The 21,633-nt window shown below is 35.3% G+C and overlaps 1 protein-coding gene across 1 annotated transcript in view; it reads left to right on the top strand.

Moving 5' to 3' along the window:
- Nucleotides 1-5,927: 5,927 nt before the first annotated feature.
- Nucleotides 5,928-21,633, top strand: part of col5a1 (procollagen, type V, alpha 1) — a 62,712-nt gene continuing 47,006 nt past the window's right edge. Inside the window, exons 1-2 of the mRNA XM_059525417.1 lie at nucleotides 5,928-5,943; nucleotides 15,179-15,403. Coding sequence (XP_059381400.1) covers nucleotides 5,928-5,943; nucleotides 15,179-15,403 — 241 coding nt within the window. The remainder of the gene's footprint in view (nucleotides 5,944-15,178; nucleotides 15,404-21,633) is intronic.

Raw genomic sequence — 21,633 nt, forward strand, 5'->3', positions numbered from 1 at the left:
ACTGTATCTGTAAACCAGAATATCACAGATACTTGTGCATGGGCCACATGCTAAAAACCTCTCAGAACATCTTAACTGGGTAGCAACCACATAGAATGCCAAATAACTCCTTTTGCAACTTGCAACGTTCTAAAACCTCCCAGATCAACTGTGCAATAGCACCTCCCTAGAAACCACATAGCAACATTCTAAAACCTCTCAGAATAACTGCTAAGCAAGCCCCTAGCATAACAACCCCCTGGCAACCACATAAACACCCTAAAAATCCCACAGAACGTTTGAAAACCTTTTAGAACACATTAGAAACTGCATAGAATACCCAGAAACCCCATAGCAGCATTTTTACTGCATTGCAACACCTTATTAAATAAATAGAAGACCCTAGAAAGTTCTCAACCTAGCAACATTCTGAAAGTTCTCAAAGCATCTTGGCAACCTCATAGCCCCGCAGTGGTGAGTTCTGCATGGGTTTGTGCTCGGCTTTTCTTTATGAAATCAGTCTAGTTGCATTAGGATAGTGTTGGATGGTCAGGGTTTTAGTCTTCAGGATTACACCTGGTTTTGATACAGCCCACCACCCCTGCTGCTCACACACACACACACACACACACACACACACACACACACACACACACACACACACACACACTGTTGTCTGCCATGCATGCGTGCAAGTGTGTGTGTTTAGATCTCTGGTTCCCAGAGTTTCAGAGTTGAAGTTTTTGAGTATTGTATTTCTGTCTACTCGGTTCTGTATGAATGGACTCTTTCACAGAGCTTTTAAATGGACGCCATGTTTGGGCTTTGCTGAGGCTTTGTTGTGATTAATTGAGGGGGGTCAGTGTGTGTGTGTGTGTGTGTGTGTGTGTCTGGCACCCCTCCGAAGCCTGAGGTTCCCCTGGGCTGTTATGAATCTCACACATGTGCACACACTTCCTTTAGAATAACATTCCCTACATACCTGTGCTTGAGCCACTAACTCAGTGTCAGCATGACCAGAGCACCCCAGAGCATCATGGGATAGGTGTGTTTTTGCAGCGAAAAGCCACAGATGGACCAGCATCGCTGGTTTTCTTTTATTTCTTGGCGTTTGGGATTCGAGCAGTGAGAGCGAGAGTTTGTGTTCTCACATCTGGAAGCTATAGCCGTCATTGTGCTGTCTGCTGATCCCAGAGAAAAAGAGGGAAAAAAGAGCAGGGGAAAAAAGGAAAAATGTCTTCCAGATGTTTTCTTCCCTCCCCTCGCTGTGGAGTAGCAGAGGAATAAAATACTGTTTCATTAAGACAGAAGAAAAATACACGTTTCCTCACACAGAATCAAGTGAGATGGATTCACACCTTTAAGTGGTTGTGCCCATGGAGACCCACTGACCTGACCCACTTTTTATTTGTAGGTTTATGCATGCATATCTGTTTATTTGTGTGTTTTTGCACGTGTGAGATGGAAAGAGAGGGTGGGACATGTCCATCTGCTTTTCAAGGGTTTTGCTTTAGAGTATTTGAAATGTTTTTCTAACACAGTAAACAATCTCAAAAAGAATTTGTCATTCTGTTAACACGTTCTGAATGAAAGGAGTGTTTTGCATTATGAGATTTTATCGCTGAAGGTCGGTGAGTGAGTGGCCCTCCTGCCAAATGACAAAAAATCATGACCCCCCCCCCCAACCATGATAATATTCAAAACATCTTTAATTTATCTAAATCATTGTAAAATTGTACAATTTACTGTGTGTGTGTGTGTGTGGTGACCTCTTTTGTGGCATATAAGAACCCTAACCAAGCATAGGTTTTGCTATAATACCATAGTTTCCGTACTATTGTTATTGCAAGATTAGGGAAACAGTGTTTATTGTTTTGTGTGTTTTCTTTTTTTTTATTTAACAGTAGTCACAAATACCCATTTACCACAATTACAGAAACAATAACTGTAGTAATTATGGTATTTTGCTAGAAACTATGACTGCTGTGGTAAATGTTTGTAAGGGTCAGTACACATGATCTTTCATAAGGTTATCATTATCCTGTGGATGAGGAATCACTGGAGGGCAGCAGTTGGTCCTGTAATGCTTCATTTGAGCAGTATGCTAAAGGTCACGTGTGTGTGTGTGTGTGTGTGTGTGTGTGTATTTTACAATGCTTTGCCATGCTGTACATATCAAAAACCCATTCACATATTTCCAGAGTATTTTATTTTATTTTATTTTATTTTACATGTTAGAGATGACCATCATATGTACCAGATTTTATTTTACTAGGGGATGACCATTATATATGTGCCCTTTTAGTTTTGTTTAATTTAAATTAATTAAATATTTAATTTAATTTAATTTAATTTTTCAGATTATAATATTTTATTATGTTTTTATTTCTTTTTTTTTATCAAGTATGTTCCCATTGGCTGTGATTTTGTCACACCACTTAAGGAGGACAGTAAAATGATGTGTTGCACCTAATGTGCATAAAATGCACAAATACTATAGCAAGCAATTTTGTGCCAAGCATCCAGTACAAGACAGTACAATGACATCATCAGCTCCTTATGACCCTGCACACCTGGAATACATTCATGCAAATTAACGGTTTTGTGTTCTGTCAATACCTGCTGGTTTTTCTGGGTTACACCGATACGTGGAGTGGGTAATGAGTGATCAATAATTTTCAGTGGGTTATTCATGGGATGTTTAGGTAACCCTGCAGGTCCAGACATGCAAGAAGAACTTTAGGATTCTGGAGTGGTGTGCGGAAAGCTGACATTCCTTCCATTGGCCTCATACTGAGAATATAAAATAGTCTCTCTCTCTCTTTCTGCAGTAGCACATTATGAACCGGCCACAAAAACCACAGAAACGTTCAGCTCTCTCCAGAAAGAATTAAACACACACACACACACACACACACACACACACACACACACACACACACACACTTCACTCATGCTTGAGTGCAGGACAGAGAGGCTTTTGTTCCAGAGTTGTAATAGTCTATACTATATGTCGTGTCGCATATGACTGAAGTCATGTTAATCAAGCTGTGATGATGTCTTTTGATGAGCTGTTTTATGATGCATTATTTTTCAGCTTTTATGATCTTGGTTTTGTGTTGCAGAAATAACTGCAACAGAATATAAACATGAAAGATGATTATGTTAGAGTTAAATTAAATTTTTTTTTGTACGAGGTGCCAAAGAAATACAATGTTTTTTTATATGTTACCCTGGTTATACTGTACTTTTTGTGTGGTAATACCTTGTTTTTTGTTTATGATACCATTGTAATACTGTGATTTTAGATGTGCCACGATTATACTATGATTATTTGGACATTTATTTTGTGTATTTTGCTTAAAACAAGTAAAATTATCTGCCAGCAAGCAAGTAAAATAATTTTACTTAGGCCTACTCCACAGGCAGATCATTTTACTTGGTGTAAGCAAAATTCACTAAATGTAGTTTTTTTCCCACTAGAAACAAGTCTATCTTGTGTCATTTTGCTTACCAATTAAATGCATCCTAATTGAAGAATTTTTTAGATATTTTGACTAGAAACAAGACAAAAATACTAAGTAAGATTACCATTGTACCATTGTAATCATGTGCTTTTTACATGATTAAACCATGCTTTTTGCAGATTTACCTTGGTAAAACCATATTTTCTGTACACAGCACCTTTATAAGTTTTTACATGTACTATGATAATACCATGTTTTTTGGACATTTACCACGTTAAAATCATGTTTTTTGTACATGGTACCATGATAATACAATGCTTTGTATACATGCACCATGGGAAGACTGTATATTTGTACATGTTACCCTGGTAATAAATTGATTTTGGTACACGGTACTATTGAATTACCATGTTTATCATGATTAACCATGCTTCTTTGCACATTTACCATTTTTGTACATGGTACCATATTAATACTTAATTTCTTTGAACATGTCCTATGCTAATACCATGTCTACAATCATATATGGTAATCATTCAAGAACATAATTTATGTCAAAATCAATCAGATACTATCTTTGTACCGTGGTACCGTTTCAGTATTTTTATTGTGCTGAAGTTTTCTTCAAATCTGTCTGCTTTGATCTTAGCACGAAGCTGGTTTTTATAGGTTTGGAAGAAGTTGTAGTTGACTTTGATTATTCTGTTATGCTTTTAATGTGTGTGTGAGAGGTGACTCTGTTTGTACTAAATGTGTGTTTGATTTCACGGTAAGGGATGCACGCTGTTTTCTTCAAAGTGTGCATTTATCCCTGCATGTGCCGATTAAATTGGATGCATTTGTACTTGAATTGTGTGTGTGATTGAGTTGTGGTACAGCACCACATGAGTCATGGTTTCCAGCATCTAATGCACATGCTGAACGCCAGCCAGCCATTCAGTCAGTGAACGTGAGCTGTTCAACACGGAAAAACTCTACACAGGCTCTTTGCTGAAAGAGAAGCTTTATTAGACAATCAAATCTGATTAAAAGTGTCTAAGTTTGTGTGTGTGTGTGTGTGTGTGAATGTTGCAGACAGACGAAACTTTTTGCTGAATCAGTTGGTCTTGATTGCTGCTCTAGTTAGTGGAAACCAATGAACACCACAAAGTCTAACCAAACCACTAAACCATACCATTATGGTGTACTTCAAAAAGCCCTCTGAAATAGCGAGAGAGAGAGAAAGAAGAAAATATATATACATAAAACAAGTTTAAATGTGTGCCAAAGGAGAGGAAATCAACTTAAGCCACGTACTCAAAAAGCTCAAAGCACCTGGTTCAATACCTGGCTTTTTACCCGTTTGCCCTCTGAACCCTGACCTCCCTCTCATTACAGCTCTGTCCATGTCAAAGCTCAACTGGTGTACAGTGACCTCCTGCATGTGGAAGAAGTGAGGTGGTAATATAAAAGGCCATCACCATCCGTGCACCCACAGTGCACTCCTCCCACTTGATTGGCTACTGTTGGTTTAGGAGCTGTCAATCACTCAGATTGACCTATCATTAAACTGTCAGCACAGGCTTCCTAACAGCCTCCCAAAACAACAGGGTAGCAATTCAATACCATTGCAACCATTCAGAATTCTTTAGCAATCATTCAGAACACCTTAGCAACCACCTAGCCATGCCTTTGAAACCGCACAGCAACCAATAACAGCCATTCAGAACACCATAGAAACTTTACACTAGAATACACAACCAACAAATGTGTTAGCAACTGCTTAGCAATGCCCTGGAAACACTCAGAACACCAAGTTCACCTTAACAACAACATTGCAACACCCTGACAAACACTCAAAACACCTATAAACCACATAGCAACATGTTTTCTTCAGAAAATCTTAATAGATGCACCACTGCCCCTCCAAACACACACACACACACACACACACACACTCATGCATGCTCGCTCAGTGTCACTTCAGCTTTGAACCAAACAATTTGTTTGATGAGTGATGTGTTTCAGAAAAGGCCTGTAAACTGTTGTCTCATGCAAATCTCTCTCTCTCTCTCTCTCTCTCTCTCTCTTTCTGAAGTCATTTCTTCAGAGATCTTACATTTTCCTGAAATGCTTCCAAACCACTGCAATGTGTCAGAATCAAATGCCACTGTAAAGCTGCATCTCGATTAACAGCGACATCGCCGCATGCTTTCAATCAGTGATTTACACCATTTTTAGGGTCTGACTGAGGGTCAGATTCTCACGGATTTATCTGAAGAAGCAGCGTATGTGAGCGGTCTCTCCATCTTGACTGTGTGATGTGGTTTGGTAGTTTAATGCAGCATATGTTTCTGATATATGGAACATTCTAGGCATCCTCGAACACTCCAAACCCGTCTCGCTTTAGATTCTGTTGCACAGAGCCGCTGTAACCATCAGACGCTTCACTCGCTCCAGATGTGCTGTAGATACACACAGTCAAGTTTTGTGAAGCAACCCATGCTTTTGGGTCTGGGTGAGAATGTTGCATGGTGGACATTTTTTTCAAATAGTTGTGGCTATTAGTGTTAATACTTTATAATAACTTTAATGCTAACTAAAGTATAAATACGTTATCACTGTACGACACTGAGGTGGAAATTCTGTTTTTGTATAAGTGAATGGTGAAAATTTGTTTGAAAACTACAAGATGAAAAAGTTTGCTTGTGTTCAGAGCACTGATCTTGTGTTGAGTGCATTTTTCCACCTCACAGAGACACCGTGCTATCTGTGTGAGAGGGCGACACACACACACACACACGCACGCACACACGCACACACACACACACGGTACATGTGCTAGGAAGAAGGGTTCTGTACTAAATCTTGTTCCTCTTTTTCTATGATTGTGTGTTTGTGCTTGTTGGCTCTGTTGTTTATGTTAATTAATACAAGCATGATGATCAATATATTTGTAAGTTCATATTTGGTTGCTAGGCTGTATTGTCTGTGCAATGAGTGGTTGTAGTTTGAAGTTTAGTAGGGTTTCAGAAAAATACTTATGAAACTTTATGTCTGGCAAATAAATATGTGTGTCGTTCTCTTATCTCATCCATTTCTTGTTGTTTGGTGATTTAAAATAATAAGTCTGGTCACTGTCTCAGGATGGGAGAGAGAGAGAGAGAGAGAGAGGGAATTCGTCTTGTCAACTGTCTTCCTGTGTCTCCTCCGTTCACCTTCCTGTGTGTGTTTGCTCGTGTCTGAGTGTGTGTTCAAGAGCAGCTACACAGCTGGACTCCAAACTGTTTCCCGACCCTGCATGCATATTGAAAGAAATGTGCATGTCCTGCTCAAGTGGAGGTCATGAGGATTCAGTTTAAACAGTTTAAACAGAATGACCTCAGTGACCCCAGCAGAGCTGAAGCTCAGAGCCCTCTGCTGAAACCAAACATCATTCTGGGCTGAATACTGAACACTGGTTTGATTCTGTGATGGAGATCTGGGCTGGCATCATGTGATGGGTTCGTCGTTAATTACCCGTCCTCAGCGAGAGGTCAACCTCAAAAGAGGTTTAGTGGGAAAGAAATTACACACTGCAATTTTTAAGGTAAAGAGACTTCATTTTGTCTATAATTTCAACTTTAGATGTGCTTCTTATTTTTGTAGACTTTATAGCCTACATCTAAATACTGCATAATAACTCCATATGATATTACCATTTATACATTGCTGTTTAAACTGTGTGCATTAAACTGATCAAGAGTGACAGTGAAGATATTTATGTTTCAAAAGATGTCTTTTTCAAATAAACGCTGTTTATTTGAAAAAAAAAATCAAAAGTAATATGAAGCAGCACAGCTGTTTTCAACTTTGATAATAAAGTTTCTTGAGCAGTAAAATCAGCATATTAGAAGACTGGAGAAATGATGCTGAAAATTCAGCTTTGATCACAGGAATAAAATACATTTTTAAATATATTCACATAGAAAACAGTAATTTGAAATTGCAATAATGTATGCATTCATCTGCATACAAACCAAATTTCATTTATACAGTACAAACCTAACAAATGTAGACTTGCCTGAAACGTTCACATTTTTCTTGCTGCTTTGGCAGCACAGTTATTTCCTTTTAATGAAATTCAGATCAAGTATTAGCCTTACAGTAAAGCTCTTTAATTCAATATGATTTGGTATAATAAGCTTTTAAGAAGCTTAAACGTTTATAAAGTGATCAAACAGTCATGTTTTGACCTGTTATGATCTTTTAGGCATGTTCAAATGAGATGTGCTGTTTTTTTTTTTTTTATTATTGTACATTATATGTGCATAATTTCAGTAGTTCTTTTCAAACCCATGCTAATTTATCACTTTTTTGCTTTACAACTATTTTTACATTAAAGCAGAAAGTCACTAACTTTTAATTTGAATGTTTAGATCTTGGGCAGCTTTCCAAAACAGGGTCAGATTTCTGAAAATAGGAGTTGTTGGTGTGTGTGTGTGAAGCAGTATGTATTTTGTGTGTCATGCGGTTTTGGATCTGGTTGTTTTGATGTGTTTTTCTGTTTGGGACTGTGTGTGTGTGCGTGGCATCTGTTATGCTGTCAATATGTAATTAAAAGTTGACACTGAAGCCCAGCACGTTTAATTCTGAGACAGACGGAGAGATTAGTCATTACATTCATTTGATTTATGCTTATTTCCTGTGTATTTTAATTGCTGACATTTTTGTCTGATTATAATAATCTCAGGAAACGTGTGTGTGTGGCGGCTGATGTTTAGGAAAAGGAATTGGTCTTTCTATTAAGTGTGCTTTTATGAATGGGAGTGTTTGCACACACCTGAGTTGCGGTCTGTAGAGTGTTTGCTGAGGGAAATACTGCGGTGACGGAGTAAATCTCAACAGGTGATGTTTGTGTTCCTCTGGGACGGGTCTTTAAGAGGGCAAACACACACACACACGCAGTGTAAACACTCCTGCTGAGTGACTGTAAGGTGAACCCGAGTGCTTCACCTGAGCAGGTCCTGTATGTGTGGGTGATTTTAAAATGACATTTTACAGGATGTTGATAGATTCTACTTAACCTGAGCTGTAAAACATGTTGTAAAACATCAGATTTAATTACGGTCTAAATATGTAGATAATAATGGAAAATTCTATATCTGATTAATAAAAAAAAAAGTGGCAAAATGGTAAATGGTAAAAAAAGCATGAATTTAATGGAAAAAGACTGTAAAAATGCTACAGTAAAAACTTGTTAAATGGTTAATGGTAAATTCCACTTCTATATACGGTGAAAAACTGTAATGGACATTACATGTAATTTTGTGGTAGTATACCATTTTTTTAGAAGTGGAAAAAGACTGTATAATTTACAGCGAATAACCGCAAAATGACATTCCCAAAATTCCCTGTTACATTTCACATTTTTTTATTTTTTTTTAAATTATGATTCTTCATATTTTTTTCTTATCAGTTTTGTATATTAGGGTTGTGTGTTACACCAAATGTTGTTAAATTAATGTTTATTGCATTATTTCAGTTTCATGTTACCATGATGGTGTGTAGTGTTTATGTGAATGACACTGTGCACCTTCTATAAATGTTAATTTCTCATCACCACCTGCATTTGGTGGTTATCAGTGTATTACAAAGTTCCAAAACAGATTTCATTACTTCAATAGGTTGGTAAATTAACATTATATCAGTTAATAAAATTACGGTATTTAACTGTAATTTTAAGTTAAAACCGTAAAATGTTCTTTTTACGGCAAAATTCCAGCAACAAAAACTGCCATTTTTATAGTGTAAGTCACTCGTGACAGTGTGCTACAGTGATTTATTTATTTATTTATTTTTAAATTTATTTATTTTTATCATAGTAAGTGGTATTTTAGACCTGAAACCCTTGATCCAATAAGAATTAGAGTTAGAACTCAGAATGTCATAATTCATTCATAAAGATAAAGGTTCCAATTAGAACACACACACACACACACACACACACACACACACACACACACACACACACACACACACATATACTACTGTTTAAAAGGTTAGGGTTTAGGAAGATGATTTTTAAAGAAATAAATACTTTTATTCAGCAAGGATGCATTAAATTGATTATAAGTGACTACAGACATTTAAGATGATATATTTATGATGTCATTCTTTTGAATTTTATATTGATCGAGGACTCCTGAAAAAAATCCAACACAATCATAAAAAAAAATCAAGATTTGACATTCATGATAATATAAGAAATGTTCTTAATCAGCACATCAGTATATTAGAATGATTTCTGAAGCATCATGCGATATTCAAGACTGGAGTAATGATGATGAAAATTCAGCTTTGCATCTCAGAAATACGTGACATTCTACAATATATTCAAATAGAAAACACTTATTTTAAATTGCAATAATATTTAGCAATTTTACTCTTTTTACTGTATTTATAATAGGGGTGTAATGGTACGTGTATTCGTACCGGACCGTTTCGGTACAGGGCTTTCGTTACGGTGCACGTGTGTACCGAATGACCGAATGCAATATTTTGTGTGCGGAACATAGGTACATTTTCGTGTGTCCACACGAACATATTAAGTGGCGGAAGTCTCCGCGTTCAGCGCAAATCCCGCCCTGCAGCTGATTCTAAAGTTTTCAAAAGTTATCACGCGAATGTTAACATCACTACAACTAGGAAAAAAACGACCGTAATTCAAACGCAGATCCCGTCAGCATTTAAACAGACCTTTGCTCTTAATTCCGATCGGGCCAACGCAATAAGGAAATCTGAGCAGGTCTAAAAACTGAAAGTGTTGATGCTGCACTTTACACTTTGGAAAAGTTATATATATATATATTTTAAATATGAGCAGACCTACAAGCTGGGATTGGTAATGCTGCACTGTAATCATTGTTATTTATTTATATTTTTCATTATATTTTATTATGTGATATTGGTTTGAGACTGAGAGTATTTTATTTAGTAGAGAACTTTGCAGCAGTATTTTATTTCTTATTCTTTTTTTATTTTATATATATTTTATAAAAAAATGTTTTAAAAAAAGTGTAAACAAATTGTTAAAAAAAAGAAGTTTATAGTAATAAACAACCTGCAGTTTAATGTTTGCATTTCTTTCCCTTACTGTACCGAAAATGAACTGAACCGTCACTTTAAAACCGAGGTATGTACCGAACCGTGATTTTTGAGTACCGTTACACCCATAATTTATAATCAAATAAATGCAGCCTTGATGAGCAGAAGAATTTCTAAAATAATAAAAAAATCTTACCAGTCCCAAACTGCATTTATAATGAAACTGTTTAACTATAGAGATCCATACAGCGAAATGTTCTACAGAAGCACTGTATTTTAAGAGTGTTGGTATAGATGTGTTTTCTGTAAGTGGGTTACACTGTGTCTGCAGGTCTTGATTCCCTGCTGTGTGGAAAAACAGCTGCAACATCACATCCATTTACAGCTTTCCCACTAAACATCCTTAAGAAAATATATATATATATACACTTCTGTACGTGTAAATATTGGAGTAAATATTAGCTCTGCCTGCAAGCTCTCGTGTCCCCCCCCCACCCAAATGTTGATACGAGCAGCATCTGGGTGTGTTTACATGATAGATAGTTCATTATATACACTCTGTAGCAAAGCATTTGGTTTTTTGTGAAGTATATGTGTGACAAACCTTTATATTTCCAGCTATTACCACATATATTTATCAAACCATCAAGTTTGACCACAATTGTGAAGTTCAGGAATGGTTTTCATTTCCACAGCTTGCTAAATGATAACAATATATATACAATTTTTTTGACTGACACAGCATATTATCATCGAACTGTTAAAGTGTGTCATTTTAAGTCCTATATATATATATATATATATATATATATATATATATATATATATATATATATATATAAAACAGCTCATTTTGGGGAAGCCCTCGGTTCGCCTTAAAACATTCCTTTATTGTTAAAGCATAGCAGTGTGTTTTAACCAGAGAACCTCGATGTGGTTCGGCGATTCGCATCTCTAACGCCGGGTTTCCACAGGTGCTTATCACAGCTCAGAAAACGAAGGAGAATATCATTGTAATCAGTTGAATTATCGCAGTTGCTGTGTAATTTTAGTATGTGCGCCTAAAACTGCATGCATCTCTGATTATAGTGTGCTGTTCTTGATGATGTGTACTAGTAAAATGTGTTTACATGATCTTGTCTGTTGATATTACATTTATTCTTTTATCTGACAGTTGCCAAAGTCAGTTACATGAGATTTGATGTCTGATTTACAATTGCTGCAAATGAATTCACTCTAAAATGAAATGATCTGAATTCTTTGGTAATGTCTGGAAGCATTAAAAAGCTAAATCTGCTCTGAATTACTGTCTTGTTGATTCTATGTGTTTAAAGTGAATTCATTTTGTAAAATTGGCAATTATATTAGTTGCATTGTTTATTAGTGTAGTCATAATGTGCATTATTTTTTTGTTGTCTTTTATGCCAATCCTGAGCATTTTATAGGTTGTTCAGTAGCACTTTATTATAACTTTCATTTAAATTCTATTATGTATTTGGCAGGCACTTTTATACATCTTATGGTACATTATATAATCAACTTATGTTGCTTTCATGATTCATATTTTATCAACGTTATGTATTTCATGGGAATAAAATCCAGCATTTCAGCATGACAAATGCCATGCTCTACTGTTTTAGCTACAGGAATGCTATAATACAACAAAAAAAATATTATAAATGTTTTTTTTTTAAACAAACAATAAAGAAATTATTAATTTATAATTATTTATAATTTGTATTTTACTAAAAAATATTATTATTATTATTATTATTATTATTATTATGTATTATTTTTTATTTTAATATAAAATATTTTATACTGTATACTAGATATTTTTTCAATATAATAATATTAACAAAAATGAATTATTTATTTTTATTTAATTAAAATAGTATGTAATGTGAAGTATGTTTAAGTGAAAAAAGATATAAAAAAAAAAGTTAGGATCGGACAATATCTGGCCGAGATACAACTATTTGAAAATCTGGAATCTGACGTTGCAATAAAATCTAAATACTGATAAAATTGCTTAAACTTTTTCCAATTTAAGTCCTTAGCAATTCATATTACTAATCAAAAAGGAAGTTTTTATTTATTTATAATGGGAAATTTACTAAATATCATCATGGAACATGATCTTTACTTATTATCCCAATGATTTTTGGCATAAAATAAAATTGACCCTGTTGACCCATATAATGTATTGTTGGCTGTTGCTACCCCAGTGACTTATGACTGGTTTTGTGCTCCAGGATCATATTTGGTTTCATGGTGCCTTAAATAAATGACACACTTCAGTTTTAAAGTTGCTCATTTTAGATCCAAATATTTTTTTTAGTCGCTCTTCACAAGCAGCAGTGAAATGAACAGACGGACTTTAATGTAAATACCTCAAGGAACAATGTAAACGCTGTGCAGCATCTCAGTGCTGTGTTCTCTTAGACTACATCAGACTGCACTGATCAGAATCCCAGCGAGTGCTCGTGATAAACACTGTCACTCTGACTTCATGGAAATAGACCTGCTTGAGATAAGGACCAGGGATGTGTGTGTGTGTGCGCGCGTGCATTTAATGCAGAGGAACTGTGTGTGGTCTGCACTCCATATCTCCACTAAAGAGAGTGGAAAGGTTGTGTGTGTGATTTTGAAGACTGTTCGTATGGTCAGCTGACCTCTAAACACACGAAACACTTGGCTGGGTTTGTCGTTCTGTGGTCGCTTGTTTTGATGGTGCTTTAGGTTGCTAATGACATGTTTGTGGTTTTGTATGACTTAGGGCATTATTGCAAACAGCACACACAGTAAACAATGTATAATGCATACTAGTTTAAACTTGCATATTGACATAATAGTACAACCCGAATTCCGGAAAAGTTGGGACGTTTTTTAAATTTTAATAAAATGAAAACTAAAAGACTTTCAAATCACATGAGCCAATATTTTATTCACAATAGAACATAGATAACATAGCAAATGTTTAAACTGAGAAAGTTTACAATTTTATGCACAAAATGAGCTCATTTCAATTTTGATTTCTGCTACAGGTCTCAAAATAGTTGGGACGGGGCATGTTTACCATGGTGTAGCATCTCCTTTTCTTTTCAAAACAGTTTGAAGACGTCTGGGCATTGAGGCTATGAGTTGCTGGAGTTTTGCTGTTGGAATTTGGTCCCATTCTTGTCTTATATAGATTTCCAGCTGCTGAAGAGTTCGTGGTCGTCTTTGACGTATTTTTCATTTAATGATGCGCCAAATGTTCTCTATAGGTGAAAGATCTGGACTGCAGGCAGGCCAGGTTAGCACCCGGACTCTTCTACGACGAAGCCATGCTGTTGTTATAGCTGCAGTATGTGGTTTTGCATTGTCCTGCTGAAATAAACAAGGCCTTCCCTGAAATAGACGTTGTTTGGAAGGAAGCATATGTTGCTCTAAAACCTTTATATACCTTTCAGCATTCACAGAGCCTTCCAAAACATGCAAGCTGCCCATACCGTATGCACTTATGCACCCCCATACCATCAGAGATGCTGGCTTTTGAACTGAACGCTGATAACATGCTGGAAGGTCTCCCTCCTCTTTAGCCCGGAGGACACGGCGTCCGTGATTTCCAACAAGAATGTAAAATTTGGACTCGTCTGACCATAAAACACTATTCCACTTTGAAATAGTCCATTTTAAATGAGCCTTGGCCCACAGGACACAACGGCGCTTCTGGACCATGTTCACATATGGCTTCCTTTTTGCATGATAGAGCTTTAGTTGGCATCTGCTGATGGCACGGCGGATTGTGTTTACCGACAGTGGTTTCTGAAAGTATTCCTGGGCCCATTTAGTAATGTCATTGACACAATCATGCCGATGAGTGATGCAGTGTCGTCTGAGAGCCCGAAGACCACGGGCATCCAATAAAGGTCTCCGGCCTTGTCCCTTACGCACAGAGATTTCTCCAGTTTCTCTGAATCTTTTGATGATGTTATGCACTGTAGATGATGAGATTTGCAAAGCCTTTGCAATTTGACGTTGAGGAACATTGTTTTTAAAGTTTTCCACAATTTTTTTACGCAGTCTTTCACAGATTGGAGAGCATCTGCCCATCTTTACTTCTGAGAGACTCCGCTTCTCTAAGACAAAGCTTTTATAGCTAATCATGTTACAGACCTGATATCAATTAACTTAATTAATCACTAGATGTTCTCCCAGCTGAATCTTTTTAAAACTGCTTGCTTTTTTAGCCATTTGTTGCCCCCGTGCCAACTTTTTTGAGACCTGTAGCAGGCATTAAATTTTAAATGAGCTAATTAAGTGGATAAAAGTGTAAAATTTCTCAGTTTAAACATTTGCTACGTTATCTGTGTTCTATTGTGAATAAAATATTGGCTCATGTGATTTGAAATTCCTTTAGTTTTCATTTTATTAAAATTTAAAAAACGTCCCAACTTTTCCGGAATTCGGGTTGTATGCTAATTTGTTGTCACATGTTTTGTAAAGTTTCTTTTGCATGTTTAATGTATTTATTTGTTTTTAAGAGACATTTACATTTACCGTAAATAAAAACAATAACAAAAATTATAATGTAAAAAAGTAGAAATATATGAAAATGCTATATAATATAATGTGTTATAGTGAGAAAGCTATTTGAATGTGTTATAGGTTTTGAGGGAGAGTTGTTGGTTTTTATGGCTGTAAACTAATTTTGTGTCTCTCTCCCTCTCTTTTTGCAGCTGAGCCAGCCGATCTTCTAAAGATTTTAGATTTTCACAGTTTGCCGGAGGGTGTAACGAAAACTACAGGCTTCTGCACACACCGGAAGTCGTCAAAAGGGCCTGATGTCGCCTACAGGGTCACAAAAGAAGCACAGCTTAGCGCTCCTACTAAACAACTCTACCCCTGTGAGTACACACACACACACACACACACACACACACAGTGGTTAAAGTGGGATTTGGCAGGTGGGGGAACCCTCAAATTTTGTGTAGGTGCAACGGAAAAATTACTCGCCGTGGGACAACATACTGAGTATCGTGGTATAGAAATAATTTTTGGGACAAGAGTGTCACTGTGGCACCGAGTATCACAATACTTATTTACTTGATATTTTAATGCTTTTATTTTGTTTTGTTTTGACAGACTGCCTTATTCTGTGTAATTACTATTCATGGACATTTTTGTCTCTTTCAATAGTGACAAGCTGGAGTGCCAGCCAACTACCTTGAAGTTAACCTTATGTTTGTCACATGGTTATGATAGTTTTGCAGTTTATTTTAATATCGTTTTCAATTTTGTTTTAAATTTCAGTTTAGTTTTAGTTAGTTTTATCAATGGTTTTGTTAGTTTTAGTTTATTTTGCAAACACATTTCTATATAGTTTTTATTTTATTTTTAATTTAGTTTTAGTTTCCGTTTTAGTAATTATATTATATTATTTTATTAGTAATTATAGTTTAGCAGAGCAAACAGAACACTTCCGGTTAAGACCAAAGCAAGACATTTAATTTCATCAACTTTAATTTTTGGCACAGATTAGTTAACTCTTGAGCAGACATCTTAATAATAAAAATAAAATAATGGTTTGAGATTGAAAAAAAAAAAATGCAACAAAGTAAAAACTATGAAAAATTCAGACAAACTAATTCATATTAAAGATGAAATCGTGTGTGTCTGTCTGCGTATGCGTGCGTGCGCGTGTGTGTATGTGTTGTGCTGGTATTCTCTACATTGTGGGGAAATGTCTCTCCACATGGATGATAATATTATTAGCAATGTTTTGTAAAAAAACAAAGATAATAACAGCACATTTCAGCCTGCCAACCTTGGTGAAAATATGACATCTCAAACATACAGAAGTAGTAGGCTACAATAAAGTTTTTTTTGTGCTTGACGGACTTGTCTTGCTGTTGCACCCGCTTCTCGCACAAGAAACTAAAAATGCAGCGCTCAAGTTTATAGTTCAACTTCTGTCTCATAATCTGTGTTATTTTCCATTTCACTGCCACAGACGCATCCTTTATGATCAGACGCTTAAGTGTTCAAGGTCACGGTCCTTCATTGAGCGGTTAATCGCCTCAGCGAACAGCCATTTCCCTAAACAGCCATTGGCCAGATTTTCCACCACAGTAAAGAGCTTATTAATAACGAAAACGTTTATTGATTTTTGCTAATTAATATTTTATTTCACTAACTGTTGTTAATTTCGTTTCGTTTTTCATTTATTGTGATTTTTTTATTATTATTCCAGATTAAGAAAAAAAATTTGACCAATAGTATAAGTCTAGTTTCAGTTTTTGTTTACGAAAATATCCTTGGTGAATTCCTCATTGAGTAACATTAGCTGATGAACAGAGCCATACCGCCCTGCAAATAATAGTCTAACTCGGAGACTTGCTCATTCTTTAACTTGTGTTTGTTGCCCTGTCTAAATTATGGAAATTTGACATTAGCCTACTTCACCTTAGACTTTAACTCCACTGCAACATCCACTAGTTATGGCTAGAACAGGAACTGTAAACACCACGACTTGCTTTGAACCGGCGGCGATGCCCTCAAATCAGACAGGAGAACCGTGACTGAGAACATTACACACGTCGGTAAGCGTGTTTGTGAAGGCGGGGCCAGGAGGTGATATTACTTCAATATTCCTTCAGATCAAAAGCACCAGGCTGGCTGCAATTTGACAGTGCACATACAACATTTTCTAAACTATAGCCTAATATCGCTCTATCACTGATATTAATAAATTTATTTATTTATTAATTTATCTGACGTGCCGGAACACAGTTCCGGACCGTTCCGGCCCACTTTAACCCCTACACACACATAAACACATGCAGGTGCACCTGTTTACTTCTCTTCTCCATCTTTCCAGTGTTTGGGCTGCTGCTGTCTGTTCAGAGCACACAGACTCTCTGCCCTCAATAACTCTTTCAGAAACTCTTTCATCCTCCCATCCTCACAGACATTCTGGATAATCTATTTAGAAAGATGAGAGAGATGACTCAGTGTTCTGTTAATGTGACCGCATTGGGCCAGAAACTGTTTCTATGCAAGAGCACAGACGAAAAATGCTGAGCCAATGCATGGTCCCGTTGCATGTACAAATTTATTTTAACATTTAACATAATTTTTTAAAAATTGTGATATAAATTATTTAATTGTAATTTCATTAAATTTAATGTCATTAAATTTTTTTATTTTTTTTTTTATTTTATTTTTGGCCTTTACTGTATATGTCGCTCTCCGACCTGTCTGTGTGTAAAAATACATAAATAAATAAATAAAATTAATTAAGATAAAAAAATTAAATTAAAATAAGATTTAACTTAATTTAATTATTTTATTTTATTTTTGGCCTTTACTCTATATGTCGCTCCCTGACCTGTCTGTGTGTAAAATAAATAAATTCAATTCAATTAATTAAGATAAAAAAATTATAAAAAACATTAAATTTAATTTAATTTACATTTTTTATTTTATTTTTGGCCTTTACTCTATATGTCGCTCTCTGACCTGTCTGTGTGTAAAATAAATAAATTAATTAAATTCAATTAGTTAAGATAAAAAAAATAATTTTTTTAAATTTAATTTACATTTTTTATTTTATTTTTAGCCTTTACTCTATGTGTCGCTCTCTGACCTGTCTGTATGTAAAATAAATAAATAAATTAAATTAAATTAATTAAGATAAAAAAATAAAATAAAAAAACATTTAATTTAATTTAATTTACATTTTTTATTTTATTTTTGGCCTTTACTCTATATGTCGTTCTCTGACCTGTCTGTATGTAAAATAAATAAATAAATTAAATTAAATTAATTAAGATAAAAAAATAAAATAAAGAACATTTAATTGAATTGAATTTACATTTTTTATTTTATTTTTGGCCTTTACTGTACTTTACTTTACTGTCGCTCTCTGAACTGTCTGTGTGTGTCTGAGCACCTCTTCACTACACAGTGGGCCGTAGCCACGGTGCCCTACACTCTCCTTTTGGCAGGAACTCTGAAAATCTCAAGAATTTGATGGAAGGAGGGAGAGACGAGGCAGACAAGGAGAGAGATGCAATACCAGCATTATGAGACTAAACTAGATGAGACTAAATCACACTGACTGTGATCCAAACTCTAGTATGCTGCCTACGTAGACAATATTTCTAAGCTTCGTAAGTGTGTTACTGCTACAAAGGCTTTTCTAAATATATATATAGCATATACATACAGTAAAAAAATACTTAATGCCCCAATATTTGCTAAAATCTAATGCATCATATAGCAGTTTTCTTATCGTAGAAGGAAATATGTATGTAATGCTGAACATAAAAAATAAAACAGTTTTATGTCTTACATTGCCACTATGTATCTTTCTGCTTAATGAAGTTTTAATAAAATTTTGACTTTTTCTAGGTTCCCTTCCATTATGCTTCATCTAGCAATTTTTGCCCTTAAAAAGCAGCTCAGTATAGTTTGTCCAGTGTTGACACGTTTGTCTAGCTATTTAAAGCAAATTCGATTTGTAGCTGACTTCTGTTGCATTTAGTTTCTGCTAAATATGCTTGCTCATTTTTTTTGTCTTAATTCTAAAAAAACACATCCCTTCATAAGACATTTTACCTTTGAGGATGTCCCCAGCTGTCCCTAGAAGGGAGGTTTTGTCAGATTTAGCTCACTTCTGGGGATGATTTTGTCCCTTAAGTACAGCTAAGAAAACACACACGCCTGACTGCTTGAGAAATGCACAGGGTGAGTGAAAGCATATGGAAGAAATGAATCATCTATCGCTCCAAATACAATGCATCTGTTCTTTCTCTCTGCACACTTTTGACTCAGATGCTCAAGATTTACTTAATGCACACACACAGACACACACACACACACACACACACACACACACCCACACACACACACACACACACACACACACACACATACCCACACACACACACGTAGCTGACTAAGAAAAGCTCTCTTGGCCAAGAAGTTCCTTTTCTTACTCTTCATCTTTTCTTAACTCCTCCTCCTCATGCATACCCATAAGGCCATTGTCTTCCTCTTCCTTTTGTGGCGGGTTTCCAGGGTAACAGAGAGGGGTCGTAGGTCACTGGAGTTCTGGTGATAGTCTGTAAACCTGCAGGAAAGCCAAACCTCTAGAAAGACATCCTGAACAACAGAGCCAGGTCACAACAGTACAGACAGAGATGATTGTTCCAGATTTGGACATATATATATTTCAGACTCTAAAAAGGATATGCAACAAGTCTGGTCAGATTCGCTGATTTTAAAGGGGCTTTGAGAACTTGGCCAGGCTCGAAAACCAGTTTAAAGAACAGTAAGGGTCTAGACTACACTGTAAAAATGAAATTTGTTTTTCACAGATGTAAATAAAACAATGCTTACTGGAGTATGTTTTACAAGAAAATACTATTTTAATCTTTCTGCTTCAAAATTTCACATTTAATATAAAAAAAAAATGTTTTAGAAAATGTAATTAAAATAACTTGCTTTATCTAAATAAATAAATTAATATTTCTTAAATAAAGTTTACATTTTTAAGATATAAAAATATGATAATTCATTACATTTAATTTAATTCAATTCAATTTTATTTTAAAATATAATCAAGGGAATTTAATTTAATTTTATTGTCAGTGTATCAACTTTTTATTTTCAAAAATTTCAAAATTTGACGTTTAATGCTGATTCTAACTTATTTTAATCTAATTAATTAATTATAATTATTTATAAGATAAAGAAATATTTATGTATCCATTTATTGATTTATTGCTATATAAAAGATAATTTATGATAATTGTTTTTTGCATTTTAAATATAACCTTAGGAAGGTTTAATTAATTTAATTTAATTTAATTTAATTTAATTTAATTTAATTTAATTTAATTTAATTTAATTTAATTTAATTTAATTATTAAACATTTTTTACTGTGCCACTATGTGTAATTCAGTGTGTTAATTGCTGTTTCTTTATAATTATTTATTATATCTACTAGCTTTTTTTTCAGTGTAATAGCTAATTCACAGCTTTTCAGTCGTACTAATGGGCATGACCAGCAGGATGATCTATAATAGAGGATCTTGAAATCAGGATTCAGGAGTAATATGATTCCTCAGCGTCCGTAGACTCCAGCATTCCTTTAGGTTTCTGCATAAAGACCTCTTTCTGATTGGAGGGGAAGGGAGAGATGAGACCGTAGATATGACGTCCTCTCTGAACTCTGGTTTTGTTTCATATTGCCCTGGTGACCTCGGCAGACCTCGTCTCCGGAGTGATGGCCCTTAGCTCTTGCCCTTTGACCTTCAGTCTTTAACACAGGAAACCAGGACAAAAGCATCTCTTGTGTGAAGCTGGTGCTTGTGTGAGCATGTAACAAACCTCATGAAATCATGAAAGCATCATGTAAAGTTACATCACACACATGCACACATGCACACACACACACACACACACACACACACACACACACACACACACACACACACACACACACACACACACACTCATATGCATGCATGCCAAAGGGTTTTCTGGAGAAGGAATGGACTGATCAAGACTGACATGAAGGACAAAATAATGGGAAAAACAGATTCTTCTTTTCTCTTTTCTGTCCCTATCTACTGTGTCTATTGTAAAGCAGTAAAGCATTCTGGAATTTTCTCAAGAACGCTAAAGTGATCTAAAATATCACTTATCAAACAATAAAGCAGTAATAAAAAATGTTGGCTTCCCACAACGGCGAAGTGATGTAGAATATCTGTTTCTGAAAATCACTTCAACAGCAGAGAAAGATCTAGAATATCTCACAAAGGATTAAACCAGTGTAGAATCTCTTTTTTGTGATAGATTATATGCTATATTTTATTATTTAATGACAGTTGTATATGGTAGTCCGTTTCTGCCATAAGGTTATAAAAAAAGGTAATGGAGACTCAAACTGAGATTTAAATTGATCACAATTTCAAGTTTGTATTTTGCGAATCTAACTTCTTCTTATGAAATAGTAACACCTAGTCTAGAAAATATCCAGATCCAGAATATAATGTTCTTTAAATGAAGTTTTCAGTGGCGGTTTCTCTGCACAGCTTGTCTTTAGATAACTGCCTCCCTTTGATT

This window comes from Carassius carassius, chromosome 36, assembly GCF_963082965.1.
Source record: "Carassius carassius chromosome 36, fCarCar2.1, whole genome shotgun sequence".
Lineage (NCBI taxonomy): Eukaryota > Metazoa > Chordata > Actinopteri > Cypriniformes > Cyprinidae > Carassius > Carassius carassius.